The sequence below is a fragment of the Diceros bicornis genome, chromosome 19 (assembly GCF_020826845.1).
Source record: "Diceros bicornis minor isolate mBicDic1 chromosome 19, mDicBic1.mat.cur, whole genome shotgun sequence".
Taxonomy (NCBI): Eukaryota; Metazoa; Chordata; class Mammalia; order Perissodactyla; family Rhinocerotidae; genus Diceros; species Diceros bicornis.
The window spans coordinates 13,907,113-13,929,195 of NC_080758.1; the positions used below are offsets into that span (position 1 = coordinate 13,907,113).

Below are 22,083 nucleotides of genomic sequence, written 5' to 3' on the forward strand. Positions count from 1 at the left end.
TCCAGGCAGTAAGAAGGAGGAAGCAGAAGGGCAAAAAGGATGGACCTTCAAGTTAAGTCAACTCCCTTTAAGTACCTTGTCCCAGACGTCACATACAACGTGGATGCAACTTATTTACTTAGCCACATGATCTCAGCAAGAAATATGGGGCACACTCAAATTTGGACTATTTAAGGAGGGTTTAACTATTTTTTGCTAAATTGTGAGCAAATGTGGGGAAAACACTAGTGATTGTGCAGCATCCAAGGCTAGTCAGTACCATTGGGGCCACCTCACCCCAAGATGAAGGGGTACAAATGGTTACCAGAACCTGGAGACACAGAGGGCCACCCGACAGGAGCTGTCACCCTCTGTTGACAACACAGGCAGACAGAGGAATCCATACCCCAACCTCAGTTTCCTCTTTCACTGATCTCCTGCCAGGGCCTCCCATTGGCCAAACCCAACCCAAAGCCAGAGAATAAAGCCCCTTGTGGATGCAGCCCGTCCAGGTCAGCTCCCTGGGCTAGAGAACTGGGCAGAGGGTGGATCTGAAAGGCCAAAGGGAGGCCCACTCCCACACGTAGCTGCAAGAGAGTCTGGGAAATGTAGTTTCTCAGCAGGTGCATTGAAAATTAAAATCAGGGCTTGTTAAGAAGGAAGAAGGGGAAACAGATATTGGTGGGTAACTCGGGGCTCGGCCATACCAGAGATCAGGAGCAATGGTCCCAGAGAGGGGCAGCACCTCTAGTGGGGGTGGGGAGGGGATGTGGTTGCATGACAAGCCCTGGTGAGACGGGCACCATGAGAAGGAGACGTTCACATAGAGACCTGGGGGAGGAGCATTGCAGGCAGACGGACAGTGCAGGAGCCATGTGGCAGGAAGGGGCTTGCCAGGACCTCTGAGGAGGGCAGCAGGACCTGGGGGTGAGGACAGAGAGGAGATGGGGAGGTCTGCATCGCATTCCGAGGCCGATGGAGAGTCCCTGAAATGCTCTGAGGCGGGTCAGGTACGCATGAGTCAGCTTTCATGGCTCCCTCTGGCCGTGGGTGGAGAAGGGGTGGTCCGAGGACCAGGTGGGAAGCAGGGAGACGAGTTGTCCAGGTGGGAGATGATGCAGGTGCTGCAGAGGGAGAGGGCGGCTGGAGCAGCTTCTGTTTTGAAGGTCGGCCCGGGAGGACTTGCTGATGGATGGCAAGTGGGAGGTGAGGGAAGGAGAGTCAAGGATGACTCGAGGTTTTTGGCTGAGCTGTTGGGCAGATGGTGGTGCTGTTTACAGAGATGGGGAGGGGGGACAGGTTTTCCGACTTAGGACAGATGTCAAGCTGCTTTGCAACGTCACCCACCAGGCCAGTGGCTAAGGGACTGGCTCTGTGTAGCCCACCCTGAAAAGTGGGCGAGACACCCTGGAGATCCCGCATCACTGGATAAATCGCCTTGGCCAGGGGCAGTGCGTTGGAGAATTACGAATGAAAGGAAGATTTCTGGGTGGAGCTCAGAGAGGAAATGACCTACGATTGCCAAGTGCCATTGATTATCCGTGACCCGCCCTTCCCCAGGGCCCCTCGGGCACCTCCCCTCCATTGAGAACAACTGCATCAGAATTTTCTCCCAGAAGCTTCTGCAACCAGAGCCAGCAGAAAGCAGGGGAGAAAAAATGGACTTCATGATCTCTCTGACAGTCCAGTGATCACTAATGAAATTCCAATGCTGCCTCCTCGACATCTGCTTAATAGATTTTGGGTTTAGGAACCGATTTCGAACCTTGGCGTTTCGTAGCTAAACCAGCAATAACATTTAACTTTATTTGTAACACACAAGAGTCAGGAATGGTGCCCCCTTTGCCACCATCGTGAGGAAACCTCGTCTGAGAAGCAGGTCCAGGCACCCAGGGCGATTGTTCTGGATTGAGTTACAGGCCCCGTGGTAGCTGCCAACTGACAGCAGTGAGCCCCTTCCAGCAGGAGGAGGGGATCAAATGTAATGGCTCGGGAGACAACGGAGTCCCTCCACCCAGATGTGGCCTACAGTGGCTGCTGTTTGTCCCCCGGGCCCTTCTCTCGCCCCCTGCTGGGGACAGAGCTATTCTAGGGCAGTCCGTCTGACGGGGCCCAGCCTCCGGGGTCCTTGACAGGTGTTGCCGTGGGCGGGCAGCTCACAATCTGATCCAGTGACATCGCGGGCATTCCAGGGGCATTCAGGGCCAGACGAGGGCAGCCACGTGAATTCCAGCCTGGCGGGTGGAATCCACACCAGTGGCTAGAGGACCATGCAGGACACAGGTGCAGGACACCTGTGGCCTGGTCAGGTCAAGGCTCTGTTCCAGCCTGTACCCAGACCCACAGCGCTCTTCCCCTCCTAGAGCCTGCTCCCAGGGGTCACTGGGCCACAGTAAGGCTTACTCTGCAGGCTTACTTAGCTGCTCCCTTTAGCTGGAGTAGAATCAGTGAAGGCTTTCCTACAGGGCCGGGCAGGGACTGCAAATAAGGGAAGTGGGCATGGTGGGGACCGTGGAGAACTGGAGGGGGCCCTTGTAAAGCCGGCCTTCACTATTCAGGGCCACCCACCCGTGGGCCCATCAAGGCCAGATCTTTGTATTTTTCAAACAAAGCCAAACAGCTAGATTGATAGGAAATCTCCCAATTAAAATAAAAGAAAGGTAGCAATTAACTCAATTTATAAACACTTTGGAGCAGATCTAAATGAAACACGCATGCAGACAAGACTGAGCAGAGGCCTTGGTCCGTGCACTCTGTGTCACACTACACTTGGGAGCCACAATAAAAACCTAAAAGCGAGCATGTATTAAGTGCTCTCTGTATGCCGTGCATTGAACTAAAGGCTTTACATATATTTTTCTTAATTAAAATTCAGAACAACCCTGGGAAAGAGGCACTGTTACTCTCCCTACTTTGCAGAGGAGGAAACTGAGGGACTCGGGGGTTGAATGATTTGCACAAGGTCCCTGGTTAGTAGCAAGTGGCAAAGTGAGGATTCGAGCTCAGGACCCTGCCTCTGGAGCCCTTCCCCGCATCTGCATATGGTGACAGAATATTCTAGAATTTTCCTAGAATTATAGTCAAAAGAAACCTTATACCTAAAGTTATTCAGTTGCTAGAGTTTTACAGACAGGGAAACTGAGGCCCAAAGTAACGAGGTGGTTTAATAAGGCAGCTGACACTTCCTTCTTAGGCTCTCGATTGAGTACTCTTTGATACCTGAAGTCTGCAGATGAGGGAGGGCCTGGTGTTCTGTCCAGAACAGAAGTGTGTGTGTGTGTGTGTGTGTGTGTGTGTGTGTGTGTTACACACCCACAAACATATTTAGCAGCTGAATCCATTGAACATACAAAACTACACAGATGAGAGAAGACTCAGTCAGGGAAGGATGGACCCGGAGAGGATGTGGGTCGTGTCCCCTGAATCCTCAGCCTGTCCGCAGGCCAGGTGGCCTGCAGGTCCCGCTCCTCCACCCACGGGAGAGGAGAAGACACAACTCCCAGGACCCCAGGGAGCAGACCCTGGGGGAGTGTAGCCGGTGACGTATGGGCCAAAGCAGAGAGTCTCCTGTGTTTCTGGATCATCTGCAGAAAGTCCGCTGGTGTTGCCCAGAACCCAGGGCCTGCTTCAGGTGGGGTTGGCACAGATAGTCCTGTGGAGCCATCCCGGGAGGCTGGTGTAAAATCGTGCTCTCTCCCATTTTTCTAGAAACCTCTTAGTTCATCTTTAATAGAGATAGGGGTACAAGGTAGTCTACCCCTCTTAACTCTCCAGGGGAAAGACAGCAGCTTGTGTCGTAGAAAACTGGCAGCTGATACCCAGCTTGAGTATCGGGGATCCTGGGGTGGTGGGGACTGCGGTGAGCCAGGGGTCCCAGGGCCCCTCTAAAGGGACTGCTGTGTCCCAGTGCCAGCTCCTCATGCCATGTGGGCATGTGTACCCAGTGGGGACAGATTTCCTGACAAGATCTTTGAAAATTTTTTCTCCTGAAAAAATGTCCCTTTGTTTTTCAGGAGAAGCCAGAGATCGAGATTTTTGTGTAAAACCCAGGGCCAAGTTCTCCATTAGGCCCAGTAGCTGCAGTGTTGGGGACCCACAGTACTTTTAGGGACCTGTGAAAATGTCTTAAGTCCTTTTAAAATCAGAAGAAGAAAAACTAAACTTTAAGGTCAAAGAAAATGTTTTGATAGATAATAGTAATAGATTCGTCCTTATACCAACACAGTCTCAAAATATAGTTTCTAATATTTTTGACAGAGGAAGGGGCCCGTGAAAGCAAAAATGTCAAAAGCCCACAAAACTCATAATGTGACCCCAGAAAAATCTCCTACTTTGTAAAATTGGAGAGTAATTGCATTCTTTATGCACTGAAAAGACATAACGAAACACCCATTTGGCAGGTCTGGCCTGCAGGCCTCCTGACTGTAGCCTCTTGTTTAGTATTCAGAGTTACCAGGGGTCTCTGCAGACAAGGGGGGTCCTTCACCAAAGGCCTCTGCTAGAACATTCCAGCCCATATTATCTGTTCCGCAGATAAGAGCCATCGGCAGGAAGGTAACATGCATCCTGGAGGTTTCACAGATTAGCCTGTTCCCAGTCATTTCTCTTCTCTCCCCCACACCTCCAGAGTATTTTAAATTACAGGAGTGAAGCGATCTGTCTTTAAAACATACAAATAATTCAGAGCAAAGGCGGCCCTTCCCATTCACCACTCACAGTGCTCATCCCAGAGGCAACCACCATCTCCAGCTTGTGTATCCCCTAGGAACATTTTCTCTTCATTTACTCACGTAAGTGCCGAGAAGAGCAGTAAAGAGCACGAAGGGAGAGGATGGAGTGGTCTCAGTCAACACAGCCCAGAGGAAAGCCTCTCTGAGGAGGCGTATGTGTGGAGACCTGAAGGCAATGAGGGATTGAGTCCAGGCCCAGAGGGCAGCAGGTGCAAAGGCCCTGAGGCAAGAGCAGTGAAGAGGTCAACGTGGCCAGAGCAGAGGGAGAGCGGGGGACAGAGGGACAAGTTGTGGTTGGAGAGGATGAGTGTCCAGATCATACAGGGCCTTGTCGGCCAAAGGGAGGACCTTGGGTTTTATTCTGAGCAAGATGGGCTATCAGCAGAAGAGTCTGAGTAAAGGAATACGATGATGTGACTTAATGTTTTAAAAGGAGCCCTCTGGCCGTTGCGTGAAGACCATGATGTAGTGGACAAGGGTGGAAGCCGGGAGACAGTCTAGGAGTCTACTGCAATAGTCCAGACGAGAGGCGATGGTGCTTACACACAGATTTGAGTCCAGACCCTGGGTTTACTGGCTCCAGCTTTATTTTTCCCCATGTCCCCCCTCCCACTACTTTCCCAAGGAGGCCCCGACATCACAGACTCTAATTAGTTACCTGTAATTTTAAGAAAACATCAGAAGGCATCATCTCATTAGTTATCCATCAAAACGAGTGCCTCTTATGCCACGCAGGTTGGGGGCCACAGGAGTCCATCTTGGAGGGGCTCAGGGTGCATCTGCTCCCAGCTGACACAGGCCTCTAGGGCAGAAAGTAGAGATGAACCACTAAGCCCCAGGAATGGCCAAAACGGGGGGTCATGTTTTGAGTCTTGAAAGTCCCCAGCAGATAGCACAGACCCAGACCTTTCAATGGGCAAATTAATTCAGCATTTCCCAAAATGCCTTTCTATGACACAGGTAATACCCATGATCATCTCATGTGACAGGTCCACAGACCTTGATGTTATTTTACCATTTATGAACTTATTTTGATCGGCATCAAAAAATATATAATTAGCACTCAAATCCAGAATTTCACATAGCTACATGAGTTGAGATTAAAGCTTATTTTTTAAAGTCACTTTAAAGAAAAATGTCAAATAAATAATAGCACAGATAGTGCCCTGTGAGGCCCAAAAAAGCAATCACGAAGGGAGTGGGCACATGTGTATCATGGGGAAACACCGAGTTCCTTGGGCACCGGACTTGAAGTCCCATCATCCGGGTGGGGGGTGGCGCCTCCCCAGCCCATGAGAGCCGCAGAGAGGGGTCAGGGTGACCTCACCCCTGGCCCGGCGAGGGAGGGAGGTTTGATCACGGAAAGCACCCGGGTCTGTTTTTGTCTGCGAGTCCCCAGGTTTACGTTGGACAAACTAAGTTTTGGTTGGCTGGCCTGGCTTCATTAAAATATTGAAATCGGGCCTTTTTATTTCTGCAAGGCCACATCTTCCAGGTTCTTCCTTCCCATCAGAGCTGTCTGTCTGCGTTAGGGCTGGGCTGGGCGAGGGGACTGGATCCTGTGTGTGTGTGTGTGTGTGTGTGTGTCTGTGTGTCTGTGTTAAAGACGTGGATTTATAGAGCCCCGGGGCGAGGGCGGTGTTAATGAAGCAGGTTACCGGCCCCGGGGGAGGCTCGCATGGCCACTCCTCGGTGCCCCGCCGACATGACATCTCGGGGCGGCGGTAAGGGCGGCGGTAACTTGTGCCTTCAGAGGGACTGACAGCCCTCCTGCGGCCGGCTGGTTGGGCAGGGGTGAGCGCACCGAGCGGACACGCGCAGCGCGGAACTGCTGGGCCAGGCCTCGCGCGCGTGCTCTGAGACGAGCAGGATGGAGATGTCAGCGCTTGGAGGCCCCGGTTCTGAGCCCGTTGAAAATAAGAAACGGTTCCACAGGCTGTTTGCTTTCTGCCCCTGCAGCTCTGGGGCTGCTGACCGCGGTGGATTATTCCCCAGGTGGCGGCCTCCCTGCTTCCAGGAGGAGGGTCTGGCAGGGGGGTGGGCGGCCAGCTTTGTCCTTTCCGCAGGCTCCACCCAGAGAGGCCAGGCTCTCATTACCGGCCGCTTCGCCCTTTCTCTTCTAGTTTGTGAAGAAGGAGCAAAGGGTGGGTTCTGCTTGGGGTGCCCTGGATTCGCTCCTTCCAGAAATATTTGCTGACCAGCTACTGTGTGCCAGCCTCTGCTCCAGGCCTCGGGGCGGGGAGGCACAGTCATAATCGCAGCCCTCGTGGGGCTGGTATTGAGGGCTGCAGGGGGACAGCAAGCGAGCTGAATACGTAAATATGTTAGACTATATAGTGCGCTGGAGAGAAGACGTCAGAGTTGGAAACGTAAAACAAGGAAGGGGTGTGACACATCGGGGGCAAGGAGCAGAGACAAGATGGGGTGAGGGGTGTGAGGCCCCACAGGCACGGGGATGCTGGGGGAAAAGCATTCCAAGTAGAAGGAACAGGATGGGCAAAGGCTCTGAGGTGGGGGCGAGACGGCATGTCTGAGGACAGACGAGGCCCGAGGCTGCAAAGAGCCGGCATGGGGTGGGGACTGGATTCTGCAGGACCTTGGATGGCCACAGGGACTTTGTTCCCTGAGTGAATGGGAGCCATGGAGGGTGCTATGGAGAGGAGGCACTCTGGCTGCTCCATGGGGAATAAATGGCTAGAGTCCAGTCAGGAAGCAGTTGACCGAATTCAGAGGAGAGAGGATGACCGCCTGCCCAGGGGGGAGGCGACGAGACTCTGACGTGGATGTACTTTCAAGAAAGAGCAACAGGCTTTGCTGATGGATTGGATGTGGGAACAGAAAGACGCGACCAAGGGGTGGCCGAGATTATTGCCTAAGTAACCGGAGGAAAGGGGGGAGCTGAGGGAGGAGCCGAGGGGACAGGTGACTTGGGAGCTCACTTTGGGGTGTGTGGCACCTGAGGTGTCTGCTGGGCAGTCAGGCAGCGTCACTGGGTAGACAGTTCTGGATTGCACCCAGCCAGTGCATGCCAGTCGCCAGCCATCCCGCCCCTTTCCACACTGTTCACCATGTCTCTGCGCCACCTGTACTACTAGTTACTTTTGTTTAATCAGCTGTAATTATTTTTTTAAAAAGAACAGGATTCCACTACCCGAAATGAGAGAAGCTAGGATCACCTGCCTTAAGATAAGGAAACTAAACCACGCGATCAAATATAAGCCAATACTCCCCGCCCAGGGCTCCAGGCGGGCGGCCGATCAGCTTCCCGTTGAAATAGGCGTGTAGGTCTTAGGACGTGACACCACCCGAGACTCTCCTGGGGTTTATCAGGAGTGGACAGGGGTCACTTTCCCACCACCAGCCTCCCTGGCATTTGGTGATGTGATGTGACCCTATGGTGCTCCCACCGCTGATGTGCCAGCTAAAGTCACCTCTGGGGTAACTAGGGGACCCGATGTACAGTCTGGGACTCTTCTGAGCCTCCTTGAACCTGAGAGTCGATCAAGGGCACAGGTACCTCTACGCACTTCCTGGGAACATCGTCACCGCCTCCTGCGTGGCGTAGACTGAACATTTCCTGAACGTGACACCCGGCACCCACCATTCCTGTCAGACAAGCCTGGGGTTGAGTCCTCATGTCCCACTTCCCAAGCTCTGTGGCCCTGACCATTTAACTCCTGCCCTCAAAAGGGCGCTGGGAGGATTAAATAAAATAGTGCATGGCACACGCACAGCACAGTGTACACAGCACACATCCAGCCCATGACAGTTACCACTACTAATAATTACAATGATTATTACTGACATATAACACTGCCCTCTACCCCAGGGATACATTGGAGCTGTCACACAACTGTTACATTAGGAGGTTGCCAAACCAAGGCCTTCAGGACCAGGCAGGTAATATGGATGGACAAAGTTGGCGTAAGACTATAGGGAGTGCTGGGGAGTGTGGCAAACTGCAGAGCATGTGATCTATTTAATGCTATTTCAAGTCAAGTTTTTAAACTCCACTGCACAAAACACACACACACACATCTGTGGACACAAACCAGCTTGGGCTCCTGATCAATATGGAAACCCAGTAAGACAATATTTTTTGTTAATTTAGCCGATACTTGTTGAGTACCCCCTATGTGCCAGGCACTGTTCTAGGCTTGGGAATATGACAGTGAACAGAGGTGGCCTAAATCCCTGCCCCTTGGGCTGTTCCGGTGGGAGCAGCAGGCAGCATGGAAGTAAGCGAACTAGAGTTGACTCTGGTGTCCGAGGGCAGTGACCACTGTGGAGAAGTGAGGCAGGGAGGGGGTGTGGGGGGTGCTGGAGGGCTGGGGCCCGCTGCTCTGAGATATCCGACATTTGATCAGTAACCTGAGGGAGGCCGAGAGGGCGCACCCCGGGCAGCGGGCTCGGCTGAGGCCAAGGCCGTGAGGTGGGAGTGTGGTCCGTGCTCAGCTTGGGTCCTCACGGGCATGACCTTGATATCTCGATTTCGGGTAAAAACTCAGGGTGGAAGGAACTGACTGGCGAGCAGGCCCATGTGGGGTCCCCAGGGGCCAGTTCCCCAGGAGCGGCCGAGGCTGGCGAGGCCCCAGGGCTCCGCTGACCCCGAGACCGTGCCACCGTGCAGGCCCTGGTGAGTTCACACCAGCTGGCCGAGGAGGCCTCAGGAAGCCCACCTCCTCCGGCCCCCCCGAGGGGCCGGCACACCTGTGGAAACCCTGTAATTGCCCACCGGCTACAGCTGGGCCCTGGGGACTTCTCAGGAGACGTGTGCCCTTGACAACAGATGTTCGCGCAGCTCTGGGGCCTGATGACTCCTGCTCAGTTCGCAACACAAGGCCGGTTCCTTCCTCCACCCGCCGTGGGCGACCTTGGCCAAGAGCAAACCAGTAACGGAGACCGCTTCAGAAGGAGATGGATGCTAAGAAGCAAGAGCAGAACCTGGTGGGATAGGAAGTAAGCAGAGCGGGGGCATCTTCACATGGGGAGGTTGGCCAGGCCTTCCTGAGGAGGTGACCTCTAAGTTGGGATCTGAATAATGGGACAAGCCGGCAAAGCAAAGTGTCAGAAGTGTCCCAGGCAGAGGCAAAAGCCAGTGCAAAGATCCTGGGGCAGGAATGAGTTGGGTGCATTTGAGAAACAATGAGGAGGCTGGTGAGCCAGGTGAGCGAGGGGGAGGGAAGAGATGAGGTCAGAGAAACAAGGGGGTGCGTGGCTGGGGGAGGGCAGGTCTGGAAGAGTCTTTTAGGCCACAGTCAGGAGTTTGGGTCTCTTCTGAGTTCAATGGGAAGCCCTTGGATGGTTTTTGGCAGTGAAGAGATAGGATCTCTGTTGGTCTCAGGGAAGCTCTAGTTCTGTCTCCTTCCCTGCTGGGCAGAAAGATGGCATAAAAGAGCCATATAAATCTCCTCTTCATTCTTGGCCTTCAGGGACGGAGCGTGAGGTGGGTCTCCAGGGGGTCTTGGTGCTTGGGATCGGCAGCTCTCCAGCAAGAACCTCAAGTGCCTGATGGACCCTCGACTGGTTTCCTGTTGCTGTCCTGACAAATTGCCACAAAGCAAGTGGCTTTAAAAAACAGATATTTACCCTCTCAGAGTTCTGGAGGCCGGAAGTCCAAAATCAAAGTGTGGGCAGGGCCGTGCCCCCTCTGAAGGCTCGGGGGGAGGATCCTTCCCTGCTCCTCCAGCTCCTGGGGGCTCCGGGGGTTCCTTAGCTTGTAGATGCCTCCCTCCAGTCTCTGCCTCCATCCTCACATGGCTTTCCCCTCGGTGTCTGTCTCTCCTCCCTTCTGCCTCTTATAAGACACTTGTCGTCGGATTTAGGGCCCACCCAGGTAATCCAGAACAGTCTCTCCTCAGGATCCTTAACGACTACATCTGCAAAGACCCTTTTTCCAAATAAGGTCCCATTCACAGGTTCTGGGGGTTAGGACATGACATATCTCTTTGCAGATGAGGCGGGGGTGGGCGATCCTTCACCTCACCGCAGACCCTAAGAACTGCAAGGAAAAGGAAGGGACTGAGGATGGCCACAGAAGGAAGAGGGAAAGGATTTCCACTATTTCCACTAAACCTACTAAGCGCTTGGATTCCAGTCCTAGTGTGTGATTACACATCCACTCTTCACCCATCTATTGAGTACCTACTGTGTGTCACACACCGTGGGGGCGCTGAGGATTCAGCACTGGCAAGGCCCACAGTCTCTGCCCCGGGGGGCCTCGGTGGAGCAGTGGCCAGGAAAGCGCCTGCGCACAGTAGGGTTTCCACACATTAGTTTCCTTTGCTTCCCAAGTGCCTTACTCTTACAGCTTCACTGAGAAACAAGAATAGGCATGAACGAAACCACAAATCCTCGTGGTATATAATTAAGTCCTACTAACATCCGCAGGCATTGTAAGAGCTGAGAGGATCAGATGTCAGAGTGACCCCAGAGGGCTTCCTGGAAGAGGAGCGGCGGCTGATGGGTTAGATCTGGGGGGAGGTGGGAGTGGGTTCCAAGCTAGAAAGAGCCTGTGAACAAAGGAGGCGGCGTGGTTCGTGGCTGATGCCGAGCACTTCGGCTGAGAAGTATTCAGGGAGAAGGTGGGCCAGGGGGTTGGCGTGACCAGATTTCAATAAGGGCAAACAGTTCTTGGGAAGGTTCCAAACAAAACAGAGTATAATTTTCCCTCAGTTTACATAGTGGTTGCTCTCCAAAGAAAAACATCGGTGTATGTTAATACCCTGCAAGAAAGGTGTTCTATTTATATGTAAGCAGAGTTCCATTCCAGGCTCAGAGAACTTATGAACAGGCCCTTACCTGCTTCCCCACGCGCCCCCGCCACGCCCAGCGGGACAGCGGACCCAGGGTACTTGCTCGTGGTGCAGGACCACGTCAGGGTGCATTGCTGTCCACTGCCCGCAGAGGCCAGTGGTGCCCCCCGTCTGTCCCCCGAGATTTGCAGAAGGCGCCCCCGCGCCGGGGCTGGGGGTGGCGCGCCGGCGAGAGCCCCCCGGCGCCCGCGCGCGCCCGGCGGCAGCCTGCCTCGCCTCTCGCCCGCTCTGCTCGCAGGTTCCATGCAGGCGATGAACAAGACGCGGCGCATCATGGAGCAGGGCGGCGCGCACTTCGTCAACGCCTTCGTGACCACGCCCATGTGCTGCCCCTCGCGCTCCTCCCTCCTCACCGGCAAGTACGTGCACAACCACAACACCTACACCAACAACGAGAACTGCTCCTCGCCCTCCTGGCAGGCGCAGCACGAGCGCCGCACCTTCGCCGTGTACCTCAACAGCACGGGCTACCGGACAGGTGAGGGGCGTGCCGCGGGGCCGGGCGGGGGGCTTCCAGAAGGGGGGCGTCCTCGCCGCCCGCGGTGTCTCTGCCGCTGTGGTCCCTGGGCTGCCGGGGCACCCGCGATGGTTTTAGGTTGTACACGGACACCTTTATTTCCATTTCAAACTTGTGCGTGTATTTCTATATACATTAGAAAAATACAGAATTATTTGTAGTGGTGATAGAAAGTGACCTTTTCAGGCGAGTTTGACTTGGAAGAACACTGAGTCTATTTAAAATATGAAATATAGTACAGAGAGGCCGGGAAGTACCCATGCATGAGTTTGCATTCTCTATTAATTATGTTATTGAAGCTGTTGAGGACTGCTTTATTGACTTGAGACCGTCAGCAAGAAGAAGGTTCTAGAACATTGGGGTGAGAGATGGGGATTAAAATTGGCGAGGAGCGCATGTGGGGACTGTGTGGCTGCTCTACAGAATGGTCCAGAAGTTGACGTGGCTGTGGGCTGTTTGTCTACACTTGACTGTCTACACTGCCCGGTGGTGTGCTCCATCTCTCCCGCGGTTGGTGCCGGTGGTGCTTCATCCTGGGTGGAGGGCAGGCGGGGCTTCCTGTCTGTTTATCTTGTAGCAGGTGCTTCTGTGGGTTCCGAAAGCTCACCTGCCAGGTTGCCTGAGGCAAAGGCACGATCACAGTCACGTATCTCCAGCACCATTGCAAAATCCTCCAAACTCAATTTAATTTGCTTTAGTTAAAAAAAATACATAAGTACTTCCCACCGTGGATAAGGAGCCAAGGCAGTCATAAAATCAGATACTGCGGCCTGGATGTTGCCACCCCAGGAAGTTGCATCCAAGTGAGAGGGGGCTTGTTTGGGGGAGAGAGGCATGAGGGGAGGCCGGATGTCTCCGTGAGCTCGGTTGGTGGCGTTGAAGCCATTCCGGGGGACAGGCAGCTCCCCTCAGATCCATGGCGTGGCTGGCAAGGGCCCGGTGGGGGAGGAGCAAGCTGGTGAGGTGTCTTCTTGTACTCATTCAGAAGCTGCCAGAATCACCCAGAAAGTGGGGCCTGCTGAGAGGACCAGGAAGGCCTCCATCCTGTACACATAACCCTGTTGGTTCCTGGGTCTCTGCAGAAAGGCGCACGTGGCAGAGTTTACCAGGGGCCACCACCCAGGTCTTCGTGGAGACCTGGGTGTAGATGGAGGAGGGAGGACAGGGAGCCTACAGCAGACCACAGGGCACCTACTGAAAGGGGCATCTGCCACTCAGGCCTAGGTAATTTTAGCCATTTGTGCTCAGGGTTGCCCACCTTCAAATATTTCTAATCTGAGTTTTTATATGAAATCTGCTGATTTAAAAAAATGTTGGCAAAAGTCTTTTTTTTTGTATGTACACTGTGGGCCAAACAAAACATGTCTGGGGGCTGAGTGTGGCTCACGGACCCCCTTTTAGGACCCCTGGCTGAAAGGGCTGTGTAGAAACCGTTAGCTTTGGATGCTAAAGCAACAGGAAGACCCCTGAAAGTGTTCTCATCAGCCCCCCTCTTTTGACAGCCAGGGCAACTGCAACCCAGAAAAGAGATTTGCCCAGAGCCATAAAACCAGTTGCTTGTGGCGTAATCAAAATGGAAACCAATACCATGGGAATTCAAAGGGAGTATGGAAATTGCATCCATTGAATTGAAAGGAAACACATATCCTGGGATATCCTGGGGGCTCATGGTGGGAGCCAAAGCCTGGTGTTTCCGAGTCGTACAGCTGGGGCAAGAAAATAAACCATCTCCCAGGAAGAATGTTTATTCTTCAAAATTGATTTCCCAAACTACATCCTTGGATATACACAAATCACCAAAAAGCTGTCTCCCCGAAGAACTGCTTTCATCCAACTATGCTTAATTATTATACCCTCAGTGAAGACTGGGAGCATAATGTCAAATGTGAATTGCCATACACAGAACATTTACATTTTTTGTGAAAGTGTCGCTGAGAATTTTATTCATTATATTTAGAATGCCCCTCTATACAAGGACCCCATTCCAACCTGACTTGCAGAACTCAGGACCCTGAAAACGTCTGTTTGCTCTGATGAACTGGTGTGCTTGTGGTCATTAAACAACAAAAGCTATGTACCCTGTATACTTTCTCTCTTTGCTCTGGCAACTAGGAAACTCAGATTTGAGTTTTACATTAAGTTGCTGTTTAAAGTGAAAACATTTTAAAGATACCACTACATAATATTAGTTATGCTGGTCATTGTCGGTTGATTGAGAAAAATGACAGAAAAACGATAATGAATTCAAAATCCCTCTTAGATTAATTTGATTTGTGTGACTCACATTAGAATATATAATAAATTTTTAGTCCCCCAAAGACCAATGGTCAACTGTTCTTGCTGGGTCTTTAGACACATTAAACCCTGCATTCTCGTGGGTGTCTAGGGTTGACTTGGATTTAAGTTTGGCTGTGTGTGAGAGACCCAAGATAGCTATCGTTTATTACTTTCTCAATGAAAAGTCCATGCTACTTTGGTGGGCCTGCCCCATAAATTGATCAGAAACTCAACCGCTTTCTTTTTTTTTATTGAGGTATGAAGACATATAACATTATATTAGTTTCAGGTGTGCGACGTAATGATTTAATATTTGTATATATTGCGAAATGATCACCACAATAAGTCTAGTTAACATCCATCACCCTACATAGTGACAAATTTTTTTTCCTTGCGATGAGAACTTATAAGATCTCTCTTGGGCCAGCCCCATGGCTTAGCAGTTAAGTGCGCACGCTCCGCTACGGGCGGCCCGGGTTCGGATCCCGGGCGTGCACTGACGCACCGCTTCTCCAGCCATGCTGAGGCCGCGTCCCACGTACACCGACTGGAAGGATGTGCAGCTATGACATACAACTATCTACTGGGGCTTTGGGGGAAAAAAATAAATAAATAAAATTATAAGATCTCTCTTAGTATGCAATACAGTATGATTAACTGTAGTCACCATGCTGTACATTACATCCCCATGACTTATGTATTTTATAGCTGGAAATTTGTACCTTTTGACTCTCTTCCTCCATTTCACTCACCCCCGCCTCTGGCAACCACCACTCTGTTCTCTGTATCTATGAGTTGGATTTTTTTTTTTTCGATCCCACATATAAGTGAGATCATACATTTTTTGTCGTTCTCTATCTGACTTATTTCACTTAGCATAATGCCCTGAGGGTCCATGCATGTTGTCACAAATGGCAAGATTTCCTTCTTTTTTATGACTAAATAATATTCCATATATATATATATGTGTGTATGTATATATACACCACAATTTCTTTATCCATTCATCTGTTGGTGGACATTTAGGTTGTTTCCATATCTCAGCTATTGTAAATAATGCTGCAGTGAACATGGGGGTGCATATATCTTTCTGAGTTAGTGTTTTTGTTTTCTTCTGATAAGTACTCATAAGTAGAATTACTAGATCATATGGTAGTTCTATTTTTAATTTTTGAGGAACCTCCATACTGTTTTCCATAGTGGCTGCACCAGTTTACATTCCCACCAACAATGCACAAGGGTTCCCTTTTCTCCACATTCTCATCAACATTTGCCATTTCTTGTCTTTTTGATGCTAGCCATTCTGCCAGGTGTGAGCTGCTATCTCATTATAGTTTTGATTGGCATTTCCCTGATATTAGTGATGTTGAGCATCTTTTCATGTACCTATTGGCCATATGTATGTCTTCTTTGGAAAAATGTCTATTCAGATCCTCTGCCTTTTTTTTTATCAGATTATTTGGGTTTTTGCTATTGAGTTGTATGGGTTGTTTTTATATTTTGGATATTAAAACATATCTTCTCAGATATATGATTTGCAAATATTTTCTCCTATTTGGTAGGTTGCCTTTCATTTTGTTGATGGTTTCCTTTGCTGTGCAGAAGGTTTTCAGTTTGATGTAGTCCCACTTGTTTATTTTTGCTTTTATTGCCTTTGCTTTTGGTGTCGAATCCAAAAAATCATAGCCAAGGCCAATGTCAGTTTATGGTTTCAGGTCTTATATTCAAGTCTGTAATCCATTTTGAGTTAATTTTTGTGTATGGTGTAAGATAGTGGTCCGATTTCATTCTTTTGCATGTGGTTGTTCAGTTTTCCCAGCACCACTTAAAAAGAGACTGTCCTTTCCCGATTATATATTCTTGGCTCCTTTGTCATAAATTAATTGACCATATGTGTGGGCGGTTTTTTCTGGGCTGTCTGTTCTGTTCCATCGATCTGTGTGTCTTTTTTTATGCCAACATACTGTTTTGATTACTATAGCTTTGTAATATAGTTTGAAATCAGGGAACGTGAAGCTTCCAGATTTGTTCTTCTTCCTCAGATTACTTTCACTATTCAAGGTCTTTTGTGGTTCCATACAAATTTTAGGATTGTTTGTTCTACTTCTGTGAAAAATGCCATTGGAGTTTGGATAGGATTCGCATTGAATCTGTAGATTGTTTGGAGTAGAATGGACATTTTAGCAATATTAACTTTTTCAATCCATGAGCACGGAATATCTTTCCATTTATTTGTATCTTCTTCAGTTTCTTTCATTGATGTCTTATAGTTTTCAGTGTACAGGTGTTTCACCTCCTTGGTTAAATTTATTCCTAGGTATTTTATTCTTTTTGATGCTATTGTAAATGGGACTGTTTTCTTAATTTCTCTTCCTGATAGTTCGTTATTAGTGTATACTAACCCAACAGATTTTTGTATATTGATTTTGTATCCTGCAACTTTACTGAATTCATTTATTAGTTCTAAGAGTTTTTTGGTGGAGTCTTTAGGGTTTCTATATATATAGTATCATGCATCTGCAAATAGTGACAGTTTTACTTCTTCCTTTCTGATCTGGATGCCTTTTGTTTCTTTTTCTTGCCTAATTGCTCTGGCAAGGACTTCCAATACTGTGTTGAATAAAAGTGGTGAGAGTGGGCATCCTTGTCCTGTTCCTGATCTTAGAAGAAAAGCTTTCAACTTTTTACCATTGGGTATGATGTTATCTTTTGGCTTATCATATATAGCCTTTATAATGTTGAGGTACATTGCCTCTGTACCTACTTTGTTGAGAGTTTTTATCATAAACGGATGTTGAATTTTGTCAGATGCTTTCTCTGCATCTATTGAGATGAGCATATGGTTTTTAGCCATAATTTTGTTAATGTTGATTGATTAACACATTGATTGTTTTGTAGATATTGAACCATCCTTGCATTCCTGGAATAAATCCTACTTGATCATGACATATGATCCTCTTAATGTATTGCTCAGTTAGGTTTGCTGATATTTTGTTGAGGATCATTGCATTCTGTGTTCATCAGGGATATTGACCTGTAATTTTCTTTTCTTGTGGCATCCTTGTCTGGTTTTGGTATCAGAGTAATGCTGGCCTCATAAAATGAATTTGGAAGTGTTCTCTCCTCTTCTGTTTTTTGGAATAGTTTGAAGGATTGGCATTAATTCTTTCTTAAATGTTTGGTAAAATTCACCAGAGAAGCTGTCTGGTCCTGGGCTTTTATTTGTTGGGAGGTTTTTTGATTATTGATTCAATCCACTTGCTAGTAATTAGTCTATTCAGATTTTCTATTTCTTCATGATTCAGTCCTGGTAGGTTGTATGTTTCTAGGAATTTATCTATTTCTTCTAGATTGTCAAATGTTTTGGCATATAGTTGTTCATAATAGTCTCTTATAATCCTTTGTATTTCTGTGGTATCGGTTGTAACATCTCCTCTTTTGTTCTGATTTTATTTATTTGAGTCCTCTTTCTTTTTTTCTTGGTGAGTCTAGCTAAAGGTTTGTTAATTTTGTTTATCTTTTCAAAGAACCAGCTCTTAGTTTCATTGATCTTTTCTATTGCCTTTTTAGTCTCTATTTCATTTATTTCTGCTCTGATCTTTGTCATTTCCTTCCTTCTACTAACTTTGGGCTTCATTTGTTCTTTTTATAGTTCTTTGAGGTGTAAAGTTAGGTTGTTTGTTGGAGATTTTTGTTTCCTGATGTAGGCATTTATCGCTATGAATGTCCCTCTTAGAACTGCTTTTGCTGCATCTCATAAGTTTTGATATGTTGCATTTCCATTTTCACTTGTATCAATGTATTTTTTTATTTCTCTTTTGATATCTTGTTTGACCAATTAGTTGTTCAGTAGCATGTTATTTAGTCTCTACATATTTGTGAATTTTCCAGTTTTCTTCTTGTAATTGTTTTCTAGTTTCATATCATTGTGGTCAGAAAAGATGCTTGATATGATTTCAGCTTTCTTAAATTTCTTAAAACTTGTTTTGTGGCCTAACATATGATCTATCCTGGAGAATTTTCCATGTGCACTTGAGAAGAATGTGTATTCTGTTGCTTTTGGATGGAATGTTCTGTATGTGTTTGTTAAGTCCATCTGGTCTAACATGTCATTTAAGGCTGATGTTTTGTTACTGATTTTCTGTCTTGATGATCTATCCATTGATGAAAGTGCATTATTAAAGTCCCCTACTATTATTGTATTGCTGTCTGTTTCTCACTTTAGGTCTATTAATATTTGCTTTATATATTTAGGTGCTCCTTAATTGATCAGAGACTCAACTGTTTTCTATTTCTCCTTATTTCTCATTAATGAGAAACAAGACACATGAGCACACATGACTACAAAGGATCCTGGAGAGTGTAGTCTTTATTCTGGGTAGCCATTTGCCCAGCTAAAAATTCTTTTACTATGAGGAAAGAAGAAAATGGATGCTGAGGGAAGATTAAAGTCACAGCCACAGTACCAATTCTCAACCATCTGTGTATGTGATACCCTTTTAAATACAGGGGGTCAGCCTGAGTGTGGAAGATTGGAACTGGAAAAATGTTCCTTAAATTGACCAGCATTTCATGTATATAGTGCTTATAATGTATGTAGTTAGGTATTTTATCTTGAAAAAATGAAACTAGGAAATTTTGAAAATAACCTTATTTTCTCTTACATCCAACAGTATTTAACAGAAGTTAGGTTATAATTGTGATTAGGTTATAATTGTGACTGATGGGTTGATTCTTTAAGCAAATGAATTGATGAAGTGGCAATTCGGGGTGGGGTATAATTTGTCCAACAAATTAAATGATAGCACAATATGATATCCTTTACTTGACCTTCAGTTTTCACAGAAAAGTCCTAAAGGGTCATTTTTGCGAAAGTATTTGAGGATTTGATCTGTTTTCCCAAGGGCTTCTCTTAGTCCTTTGACACCTAAATCTTCTCCTGTGAAGTGCTGATTACTTGATCACAGTTTTCAATGGTCTCTTCTTCAGTAAACTAGATTATTGTTTGTCAGTGGATTTGCATGGGCTTTGAGCTGTCTCCCAGCATCGCTTTAATTAACTTTTTAACACCTTGCATCTTTTACAATATTCGCAATTTCATGTAGCAGTCATCTTGCTTTGTGCTCCCCCGCGTTTGCAATAGAGATTGACAAAGGATGAAGAGAGAGATGCTAAGTTTAAGCAGGATAAATACCAATTTGTTCATGGATATTTCTGTGTTGGCTTCCTCTAATTTCAGGGACTTGGATCTCAAATATCCAATTGGAGGATGCAAATATAAACTGCATCCTCAGTTTTTACAAAATGTACATTGTCTTCTTTTAGCATACTTCAGCGGCCCTGACTGCTCACTATACCCATGAGTCAAAGTTATATAGCGTTCTTGTAATGAGCCTCCCAGCTCTTGGCAAAGTCGTTGAGAGCCAGGATTCTAATTCTGGTGAATTAGACAGGAGTGCCCATTTTCTTCAAATCCAGGCTCCGCTGCTTACTAGCTGAATTAATTTGGACAAGTTATTTAATTTCTATGTCTTGTTACCTCAACCTAGAATAACAGTGTTCCTTAACTCATAGGGTTTTGTGAGGGTTAAGCATGTTAGAACAGTGATACGTAGTAAGCATTTAAGAAACGTTAACCACCATGATGATGATGATAATTTGCACAAGGAGCTCAGCATCACACAACCCAGCCCAGTCCAGTTTTGAGATGAATGTCACAATATGTAGCCTCAAATGGTGAAAATAAATTGTACACATGGATCGGAATGAGGCAGCATGTGCTCAACCTCTCTGGTAATCAGTGAAACGTAGATTAAGCCAACAATGCACTATCATATCTCACCCATAGCAGATATTCAGAAGTCCTGTCACACCCAGTGTTGGTGAGGATGTGGGAAAACAGGAAGTTGCATACACTAGCAGTGGCACCTCCACTTAAAGAGCATTTGGCAATTTCTGGCAAAGTTGAAATCATGCATCTCCTTCCATTCAGCAATTTTTCTCTGGCTCTGTACCCCAAATTCTGAGGAGGTGATATGTGAGTCCTGCTTGAGCAAGAGAGGGTGCTTCCTGGCGATGCTCGTGGCCAGTAGATGGCCTTCAGAAACCCCAACGCCAAGTGGTTTTGACAAGATGTTGAATTTTTTGCTCCCTGAACTGGAAAGATACAGGCAGCCTTTAGGGAGAGACAGATCCCGAAGTTGAACAACCTAGGATACACTGTGACAGTATGACATAGGAACAGTATGACAATTTCCTCATAAGGCTTGAGGTGTCAAGATGATGCCTGGCTCTTCCAGGGCCTCTGTGCCTCTTCGTTACATCCAGCAACATCTTTTCCCAGAATGCCAAAGTGGTGAGATTCTTTCTGATTGCACAAGGTTGAATCACATGTCCACCCCTGAACCAGTCACCATGGAGAGCAGTTGGAATGTGCCAGTTAGCTTAGCCTACGTCACCTGTTCCTGGAGCAGCAGGTGGAGTCAGTGTCCCCCCAACATCTGGATCCCCGATAAAAATTGGGGGGTGTTAGGAAGGATAAGGAGGAAAACACATTGCTGTGGTGATCACAAATTTCCAGTACATTGTTTTTGGCAAAAAACCAAAAAACACCTTTTCCGGATCTTTCTGGTGAATTAGACAGGAGTGCCTGTTTTCTTCTCATTAGGTAATGTTTCTCATCCACGTTGCCATCTGACTCTGGCAGTTCTGAGGTGGTTTCCCTGCCCAGCTCTTGCCATCTGGTACAGACTTTTGCAGAGATGCGAGCGCTGGTGGTGAGCCTTCTGTCCCTCCCTCATCGTGTTCTCGAATGCACCGGGGAACACGCCTCTTGTTACAAGCCCGGGCTGTGCCAGGGCTCCCGGTTGGAGCTGTTTTGAAATTTGGCCCTGTGCACCCCAATTATTTTCACTCTTCTCCTCGCACAAAGCTGAGGAGGGAGGTCAGCTGAGGACCTGCACTGCTGGATTGTCAGCCTCGGGCAGCCACCCTCGCTTGGGGGAGGGGGGGATTCTGTGCCAGCATGCCTGCAGGATGGTGGGACGTTGGAGGAGGCTGGGGCATCTTGCTGCCCCTCACAGGAGGGTGGAGAGGTGTCTGCTGGGCATTTGGGCAGCCCTGACAAAAGAGTCGCTGCTGGCATATGGAGGCAAGTGTGTGCGTGTGTGTGTGTGTGTGTGCGCGTGTGTATGTGTCAGACTTGTTTTTCTCTAAAGTGATTTCAGGACCACAGAGACATGAGGGCTGGTCCTCAGGTTGCCTTCCTCTGTTTTCCTGTGTAATAATCCCCACGCCTCCCTCTTTCCACCGCTCCATTTTGGTCTGCCTTTAGCCTCTTGCCCTGAACCCCACGCCAGCATCCAGCTGCCGACTTAACACCTCTCCTGGGATGTCTCCCCAGCATTTCAGACCTGACGTGCCTAAAACGCCTTCCTGATCTTGTCTCCCCCTCCCCGGGCGCCTCCCCAGTCTCCCCCTGGCCGCTCCAGCATTCCAGTCGCTCCGGCCAAAACCCTAATGTCATTTGTGATTTTTTTTCTTCCTCTCACACTCCACGTTCAATCCATCAACAAACCCCATTAGCTCTCCCTTCACAATACACCAGAATCCACTCTGGTGCCTCCACCCTCATCTAAGCCGCCATCATCTTTCGCCTGGGCTGTTTCCCTCCCCGACCCCCTGCTCCCGCCCTCAACCCCCTACAGTCTGTTCTCACCACAGCAGCCGAGGGAGACGGCAGAACCTGTTTCCCCTCTGCTCACGG

General features: G+C 48.3%; 1 protein-coding gene across 8 annotated transcripts in view; it reads left to right on the forward strand.

The window, feature by feature from the left end:
- SULF2 (sulfatase 2) overlaps positions 1-22,083 on the forward strand; it is a 124,668-nt gene that overhangs the window by 37,552 nt on the left and 65,033 nt on the right. For 7 of the 8 annotated variants that reach the window (XM_058562527.1, XM_058562529.1, XM_058562533.1 and 4 more), the window contains exon 3: positions 11,763-12,002. The exons of the other annotated variant lie outside the window; for it this stretch is intronic. In XM_058562527.1, the coding sequence (XP_058418510.1) occupies positions 11,763-12,002 (240 nt within the window). The remainder of the gene's footprint in view (positions 1-11,762; positions 12,003-22,083) is intronic. 8 annotated transcript variants of the gene reach the window in all.